The sequence below is a fragment of the Lactuca virosa genome, chromosome 7 (assembly GCF_052849685.1).
Source record: "Lactuca virosa cultivar CGN04683 chromosome 7, Lactuca_virosa_CGN04683_v6, whole genome shotgun sequence".
Classification (NCBI taxonomy): Eukaryota; Viridiplantae; Streptophyta; class Magnoliopsida; order Asterales; family Asteraceae; genus Lactuca; species Lactuca virosa.
In genome coordinates, this window is record NC_136432.1 from 201,302,154 (window position 1) to 201,311,564 (window position 9,411).

Sequence of the window (9,411 nt, forward strand, 5' to 3'; positions counted from 1 at the left end):
CACAAACTTGAGAATCTCAAATAAATCTACCACAACACCCACAAACAGATCTGGAGACAGAGAAGAGACTAAACCATTGCAACCTGCAACACTATCACCCAAACCATTTCAACCCTCGCCAGAAAAATTATACCAGAATCCAAAATCTTAAACCCTAGATGAAAATAAAAATGACAAGAAAATCCAGAAACCAAATCAACTTAACCCTTGAACTTGTTACAGAAGGAGATCCAAGATGAAGGAAAAAGGGTTTGAAGTCGTTACCAGCAGCACCACTACCATTACACCCAAGAAAAACCATCGATGCATATTTCTAAAAAAACCTAAAATCCATAGCTTAAAATCAAAACATTCAAAACCAAAATCGCATGAAATCGATCTAGAACTCAAAATCTGGAATCCAAGAACGATGAATCGGTTTGTGGTTTCAGTGGCAATTTTCAGTTAACTATCTGATTTTTAGGGGTTTTAGTAGCGATTTTCAGGTGACGGAGGGAGAGTTGTGGTTTTCAGGGGGGTGATGTTTCCGATGACATAAGAATGAACGATGGTGATTGAAACAACATGATAAGAGAGTTGATTGTGTGGTTCCAGGAAGCAATGGTGTTTCTTCGATGGTGGTAGTGGTAATGATGGTTTATTTTTTACTCCGATGAAGCTTTCGATGGATGGTGGGAGGGGTTTATAGGTAGCAGTAGTGTTTCTTCAATGGCAGAGGCAAGAAATGAGATAGAAGGATACAAGTGAAGGGTGTAGGGTTTTGGGTGGATCCCATTTCCAATTCCAAATAATAATTTACATTATTTAATAATAAAGAAATAATATTAAAAACTGAAAAGAAAAAACAAAGGGCAATATAGTCTTTTCATGTCTATCAGGGACGAAAAATGTAAAAAACTCATACCACAAGAATGGTCCGAGTGCAAAAAAAAACATTAGGGACCAAACGTGTAATTTTGATCAAACCACAGGGACGATTTTAGTAATTTACTCTAAATAAAATAATCTGATTTCAGAAATAGTTAATTTCATATATAGTCGATTTCCAAAATATTGAATTTTCAAACTAATTTGCAGTTAAAACAAATTAACTTAATTTTCAAATTTCAAAATTTTCAAACATTAAGATTAATCAAGGAAATTAATAAAAAAAAACATAACATACTACAAAACGGATATTTGGGTGAATATCCTAAATACATTATTAAAAAAATTCAAATTAAAAGGACGTAAAATACACTTTTTCATCATCGATTGTTGTTAAAATTGTGAACACGTTTGCTAACCAATACGATCTCAGGAAATGTCCACATAGGCAAATGCAATGAAAGACCGACACGTGGCTATCGTTCTCTTATTTAACACGAAACAACACCCATTTTACCTTACCCATTTTTCAAAGTTTTCTGGCAAAAAAAGATAGAGAAAGAAATCCAAACCGAAGGTTGTGAAAATGGCAAGCAAATCCATGGTTATGGCTTCATCATTGACCGGAGAAGTCTTCGAAACCATCGACGTTTACGTCTCCTATTCCGACTCCGACTCGTGGGAGGTTGTCGAACCGTCCGATTCCGATGACGGAAACTTTTCTTACGGTGACATCACCTCCGATGACGACGAAGTGGTGGCGGATGTCGACGATCTACTTCAACAGGCTTACGGATCTCCGTCGCCTGACATATCTTTGCAGTCTTTAGTAGAGGAAATCACTCACCACTGTGAGGTAATTAGTTTGGCTTAATTTGGTAACTTATACTCTTGTTTTTCGTGTTTTTTCATCTTCAAGACCTCTGAAATCAACAGGAAGTTAAAGACGCGTATGAAATCGATGATCTCCGTCACGTAATCGTGGAGGATGATGGTCGGATCGACGGTGCATATGATCCGTACGAAGAGGATGCAGATGAGAGTGAAGAAGAAATCGATGATGATGATGATCATGATGATTTGGACGACGAATTGGTGCCGAAATATTTGAACAACAAATTCGAGCGACAGAGGATGAGGAAATTGGGGAAAAGGGCGTATCCAAAGATGAAAAAATCCAAACGGGTCGCTAATCAGTTCAACAAACCTGGATGTGTTCGTGGAAAGCATGGATTGGGATTGAAACACAATCTCATCTGGTAAACAAATCGATCTGATTTCATGTTTTATCTGAACCGATCTGATCATCATCTTTGTTAATTTGAAATGTACAGCAGTTAATTAGGGTTAACGGGTTGTTCTACAGTTAGGATTAGGATTTGAAGTTGGTTTCTTTTGGGTCTTGGAATGTACATACGAATCATCTAATCAAAATCAAAATGCAATCTGATTTCGCATATCTCCCGTAATTTCTCTATTCAAGAACTGTAAATCGAATTTGTTGCCTGATTTATCTTTGAAATGGATAAGTAAATTCAATAATAAATGGTAATCTCGATAAAATTTAAATTATAGTTTTGAATATTAAACCAAAGTTGCGAACAAAGAGAGACCACACATGTTGGCTAATATTATTGATCACAGATCATATGTTGGGCATTTTCGGTCATATATCTAACATTTAAAATGATTGTGATTATTATAAATGTTTTAAAAATTAAAAAATATATATATATGAAAGACTATTATAAATGTTTTTAGAGTATTGGTTAGTTTAAGATAACATAAAATCCGAACTAATAAACTTGTGTGGGACAAAAAAACATGGACAAAATTTGTGGTCTATGTTTTGATTTATTTTCGATGAACTCATTAATCATTGTGACATTAGAATCAAATAAATTGTAATGCTAAAGCAAGTTAGAATAAATATTTTTTGTGTAAAAGAAAGATGCTTTTGTTTTTTGGTGGAACATAAATATGATCCACTCCACATATCACTATTTTTCCATCCACTCGTCAAAATTCCAAATCGTCTCATAGCTCAAAACACTTTAAACACTCCAAAGTTATGAGGTGGTAGAGGACTAGAGGTTCACAAAATGGGTCCGGATGGTCTTAAAATTGTCCGAATTTTTTTTTCGGTATTTTTTTTGGTCCGGTTATATTCATAGATTAGGTGTAAGACTCATGTATTACATGAGTTAATTAAAAAACAATTATATATAAAAGTCTAAATATTTAAGTGTTTTTGATTTATAAGAAAATAAGAAAAAAAATGAATTATTAAAATTGAATTTTTTTTATTTATTAAATTTAAATAAATAAACAAAATAAACTAATGAATTTTAATTTGGAAATTTTGAAGTAAGAATGTAAGTCCATTAATTAAATTGATATTCATATATTACTACATTTATTGTTATTATTACATTAAAGTATTACGTGGAATTTATTAAAATAGAAAAAACCATAAAATGACATGTGAAAAGGAAATTAATTTAAAATAACCAAAAAATAACATTTGACAATTTAAATGAGAGTGTGACATGTGGCAAAAAAAATCTTTATTTATTATGATAGATTAGCCAGCTTCTGTGTCATTTAGTTCATTTTTTTCGGTTTAGATTCAAGTTTTTTTTTCTCTAGATTCGTATTTTCTCAGTTCTTTTAATTAAATTAAATTCAACTTAGTACTTAAAAAAAAACTTTTTCAAACCTAAGTACACATAAAAAAAATAAAAAACATTTTATAATTGTTCTTTGGATACTAAAATCGATATTTTTTGGTTTTTTAGCTATCTACAAATTAAACAACTGATTGAATAACCAGACAACAAAACACATATGACAACTATTTTATCCAAAAGAAAGGGGAAAAAAATGTTTGGCTAGTTCATTGCATATGCATTTTAAGTAAATACATGTTTATTCTTAATGAATTTTTTTTAAAGAATTTGAAACGCAATCATGAAATATGATATGTACCATATGTCATTCTATTTGACCGAAGTAATTGGTAACATTTATCGGATCTCTAGTCCAAAACAATTCATTTCATCATTTTATAAAGTGTAAAAATCTTGATTATTGTATGTAATACTAAAAAAACATGTACTTATTTTTGCGAATGTCCATAAGTTTGTTGGTAAACTTTTGGCAAATCGATTTAACATTGGGTGTTCAAAGATTAGTAAGGATTATGGAGCAATCCACATCATCAAAGTTCGTCAAATTTTAGACGGTCCTTTTGATATTGAATCTTTATTAATGGTTTTACGAAGAAAGAGTTTAGTTTTCAAAAAAGGCATTGACCATTTGACCTATAAGATCATCTATCTTTTTATCATCGTTATAGTAGGTCTCCATATTGCTTTGTAAGAAGCAAAATATGGTGAAATGTTTTTTTAGATGCTAAAGTGGGAAATAAAGGTTTGATATTCCTACTTTTTATTCAGATGTTGAGATAGAGCTTATATGGTTGCAAATCATTGATTTTTGTAACATCTTTTTAAAATGAGCTCAGAAGCTTTGGTCATTTTTAAATAAAATGTTGTTTTGAAAAATAAATAAATAAGTAATATTAGAGATGCACTCGAAGACGAGGGTGTCGAAGATGTTTCAGCATCGTCCTCATCTTTGGTCTTGAACTTCTTCCATCGAAGCGGGGAACCATTTGGGGACTTCATCATCCTCATCTTTGTCGGAATGATGAGGCAACGAGTTTTATTTCTTTATTCTTATTTACATCCAGATGCTGACTATCAAAATTGAACCCGATTAGCAAAGAGAATTATTTTCAACCGAAATAAATATATCGGTCGCCAAATAAAAAGCATAAGCGCTCCTCTACTATTAGTTGAGCATTTGGTCTAACCTCGTGCAACATCACCACTTGAATAAGCAATGTGTCCCGTTAATATCAGGTGTGTCCACCCAAAATCCGAACGTTGTGGACTGAAATAACTCCAACATTCTTTTCGTAAACACCATATAATATCTTTAACATTCCATGCATTGTTGTAACATCCTAAAATTTAAAACCAAAAATTTCGTTTTTAAATAAGTTGTTATGAAAACCAACAGTATAAAAACATCCATAAAAACATCCCAAGTCAAAACCAAAGTGTCAATAATCAAAACATGTTATCAGAAAACAATATCAGAGTGTAATCTCAAAGATCTCATGTGCGGAAAACATAGTGTGATGCGTTGCGATCGAGTCGGCTCCATTCCTTTGAAAACGAAGTACCTGAAACCAAAACTGAAAACCGTAAGCACGAAGCTTAGTGAGTTCCCCCATCATACCACATATCATATACACATAATGGCAATCCCTCGGTATCTTTCAACCAATATCTATCTGGCATAATTGGAAGCTGGACTCCCCTTCGGTATCTTTCAATCGGTAACCGGGAGCTGGCATCCCCTTCGGTATCTTTCAACCGGTAACTGCCTTCGGTATCTTTCAACCGGTAACCGGGGACTATTTTACCCCCTACCACTACCACATAGTAACATATCATACTAACACATAAACATAACAGATAGTGGCATACCAGACAATTATCACAAAGACAATCATCTAACAAACATCTCCTACTAGTGAGCCGACATTGTGGCCATAGACCCACTTCTGCTGGAAGGTAACTCACCTCACACTGCTGAAGTCCCGCAGACAAAACTCTAGCTGTTGGATGACAGATTCCCGAACTGTCAATCATCAAAATAACACCCAATCAGTAATTGGGTTCCAACATATATCCATAAGTCCATGCTTGGGGTAAAAGACTACTTTACCCCCATCTTAGCTTGATTCAAGCTCAAGGCCCAATCCAAAGGCCCAAAAGTCCAACTATGAATCAAAGCCTAGCATATGGCCTAATTTTCCAAATTGGGCCCAAACCTTTACATGGTCTTACCCTAAAGCCCATCCAAATATTCCAGTGCCAATATTTGACATTCTAATGGTCCAATATCTCATAATCATCAAGGCCCAATTACGGCCCATCTATGGCCCAATTTTCCAAATTGGGTCCAAACCCCTTACATGGGCATTACCCTAAAGCCCATTAAATTATTCTCGTCCATATGTTTGTTCTTGGATGACCCATTATTAGCCCAATCACCAAAGCCCAAAAGGAAGGCCCAACTTAAGGCCCAAGCAAGATTAGGGTTTTCACATAAAATGACGCTTAGGGTTAAGTGTTTCTTACTTAACCCATTAAGGACTTAATCCATTAAGTCCATCAATCTACTAGGTCAGTCATATAGTGTGGTCGGGCTTAATACATAATCCCAATCCGATCATCCAAAATGCAAGTCCCGACACTCCAAAACCCATATATCAAAAATTAGGGTTTTCTAAACCCTAATTAGGGTCTCCAACCCAATCACAACCCAATTAGGCCCAAAATCTAAGTCTTTAGATCAATTAGGGTTTCATTAGGTCAACTAGGGTTGAACAAGTCGGGCACCACCCACTACCACCTCGAGTAGTGGTGGTCAACGGCGACTCACGGTGGTGGTTATGGTTCTAGTCCAATTTTGTCCAAGCATCACAAAAGCAACTAAACACAAGCAAAAGCACACCGCCACCCAACACGGCGGCTGGTGGCGGCAACCACCACCTCATGGTGGTGGTTATGAGTTTTCTTTTGATTATTCCAACACCGATTACAACTTTACAATGCAATGACCCAAAATAAACACACACACAATAAGATAAACACACACAGCCACCCTTGTGGTGGTCGGCGGTGGTACAAGGTGGCAGCCACCACCTCACGGTGGTGGTGATGGCTTTTCCTAAGAATTTCGGGTAAACAAAGCACCCAAACACCACTTCACTAAAATAAACACCATTTAACACATACACAGCCACCTCCCACGGTGGCTGGTGGCGGCAGAAGAGCGTTCACGGCGACAACCACCATGGTTGGCTGCCATGTTGGTCTTCTTGCGTCTCCCGGCCACCTAAACACACTGACACCGCGACATGGATTGCAACTAACACCCACACGTCGGAAGCCATACACTAACGAAGCAGCAGCCTCACCCTCGGAGGAAGGTGACGGTCGGAGAACCCAAAAATGTGAACAACGAGAAACGGCGGCGGCGGTCCGGTGACAACACAACAACAGAAGAACGTGGAAGGAAGGGAGGTCGCGACCCCGACTGGCGAACGGCAGCAGCGGCAAATCGCGTTCTTCCAATCGCCCACTGCCCCGACGTCCAAGGGCAGCATTCATCTTCAATGGAATGAACGCAGCGGTGGTTCTCAGCTTCGACGTCGACGGTGCAGCAGCGGTATCCAGGGGTCACGGTGGCAATACGACGGCTGGAGGAGTGGAGGGATAAGGGTGGCGGCTGGTGTGTTGCGGCTAGGGTTAGGCTACTCTGCCTACTCTGGCGGTCATTCTAAAAGGACCGATGTATCGGGGCCCCAGCTTGCCCCGCTTCCTGAATCGGATCACCCCTTTCCATGGGGATACCTTCAGGAGGACCGAATCTCCAACCTGGAATTCTAGCTCGGATCGTCGCCTGTTCGCATAACTTTTTTGGCGACTCTGGGCCGTTAGTAATCTCTGTCTAACCTGTTGAATCTACTCAGTCGTCTTTAGCACTATCTCAGTGCCACCCATCACTCTCTGCCCCACCTCTCCCCAACAAAATAGGAGTCCGACACCTCCTCCCATATAAAAGCTCAAAGGGAGGCATACCAATACTCGAATGGTGGCTGTTGTTGTAGGAAAACTCAGCCAGGGGTAAGTAAGTGTCCCAACTTCCTCCGAAGTCCATGACACAGGCACGCAACATGTCCTCAAGCGTCTAAATCGTCCGCTCGCTCTGCCCATCCGTCTGCGGGTGGAATGCAGTACTAAAGTGCAAGCGCGTGCCCAACTCCTCGTGAAATTTCTTCCAGAATCTGGAAGTAAAGCACACGTCTCGATCTGACACTATCAAGATCGGCACTCCATGCCGAGATACCACCTCTTTCACATAAATATCGTCCAATCTCTCTGTAGAAGAGCTCTCACTAATAGCAAGGAAGTGAGCACTCTTCGTCAGTCGGTCCACAATCACCCAAATCGCGTCAACTCCACGCGCAGTCCTCGGTAACTTGGTGATAAAGTCCATAGAGATCTGTTTCCACTTCCACTGGGGAATCACCAGAGGCTGCAATGGACCATGTGGACGCTGGTGCTCTGCCTTGACCCGACGACAGGTCAAGCACCTCTCAACTACCCACGCAACATCCTGCTTCATACATGGCCACCAATAATCTCTCTTCAGGTCCAAATACATCTTAGTAGCCCCGGTATGGATCTAGAATCTCAATCTATGCGCCTCCTCCATCAGTATACGCCGAGCTCCGCCCGTAAAGAGCACCCAAATCCGCCCTCGGAAAGTCATGAGCCCTCGGCTATCCGTCGCAAACTCGGACACCTGTCCAATCACCCGCTCCCTCTTGCGGTTCTCCGGTCCACGGCCTCCACCTGAGCCTCTCGAATGGTATCTAAGACTGGAGTCATCACCGTCATCCTCATACACATATCTCGGAGCGGAGCACTCTCTGCTCTGCGGCTCAGGGCGTCGGCTATCACATTAGCCTTGCCCGGATGATACAGGATCTCACAGTCATAGTCTTTCACCACATCCAACCATCTCCTCTATCTCGTGTTTAAGTTGGGCTGATCCATGAGATACTTCAGGCTCTTGTGGTCCGTGTATATGGTACACCGGACCCCGTACAAATAGTGGCGCCAGATCTTGAGGGCGAACACCACCGCCCCCAGCTCCAGATCGTGGGTGGGATATCTCGTCTCATGAGGCTTCAACTGCCTCGATGCGTATGCTATCACGTGCCCTCTCTGCATCAGCACCGTACCCAACCCAAATATAGTTGCATCATAGAAAACCACAAAGTCCTCCACTCCCTCGGGAAGGGCTAACACCGGGGCTTCACATAATCTCTGGCGAAGAGTCTCAAATGAGGTCTGCTGCTCGGGACCCCAAGTAAAAGTAACGCCCTTCCGGGTCAAACTGGTGAGGGGGACGACAATCTTAGAGAAATCTCAGATAAATCTCCGATAATAGCCGGCCAATCCCAGAAAAACTCCTGATATCGGATGGGGATCTCGCCACCTCCCATCGCATAACTGCCTCAATCTTGGCTGGGTCGACCAATATCCCACTCTGATTAACGAGATGTCCTAGGAACTCGACCTCTCGTAACCAGAAATCACACTTGAAGAATTTGGCATATAGCCTCTCCGATCTCAAAACTCCAAAAACCTCTCTAAGATGCTCCTCGTGCTGCTCCCTGGACCTCTAGTACACAAGAATATCGTCGATGAATACGATCACCGATCGATCCAACATAGGCCTACACAGCCGGTTCATGAGGTCCATGAACGCCGCCGGTGCGTTGGTGAGCCCGAAGGGCATCACCACAAACTCGTAGTGCCCATAACGAGTCCTAAAGGCCGTCTTCGGAATATCCGCCTCGCAAACTCTCATCTGATGATATCCAGACCTCAG

General features: G+C 40.2%; 1 protein-coding gene across 1 annotated transcript; it reads left to right on the top strand.

Annotated features, from left to right (window-relative positions):
* The first annotated feature begins 1,378 nt into the window (after nucleotides 1–1,378).
* LOC145123564 (uncharacterized) lies at nucleotides 1,379–2,324 on the top strand. The gene is made up of 2 exons (XM_079058774.1): nucleotides 1,379–1,723; nucleotides 1,804–2,324. The coding sequence occupies exons 1-2, from the start codon at nucleotides 1,454–1,456 to the stop codon at nucleotides 2,128–2,130; spliced, it is 597 nt and encodes a 198-aa protein (XP_078914900.1). The 5' UTR covers nucleotides 1,379–1,453; the 3' UTR covers nucleotides 2,131–2,324.
* Nucleotides 2,325–9,411: the final 7,087 nt, after the last annotated feature.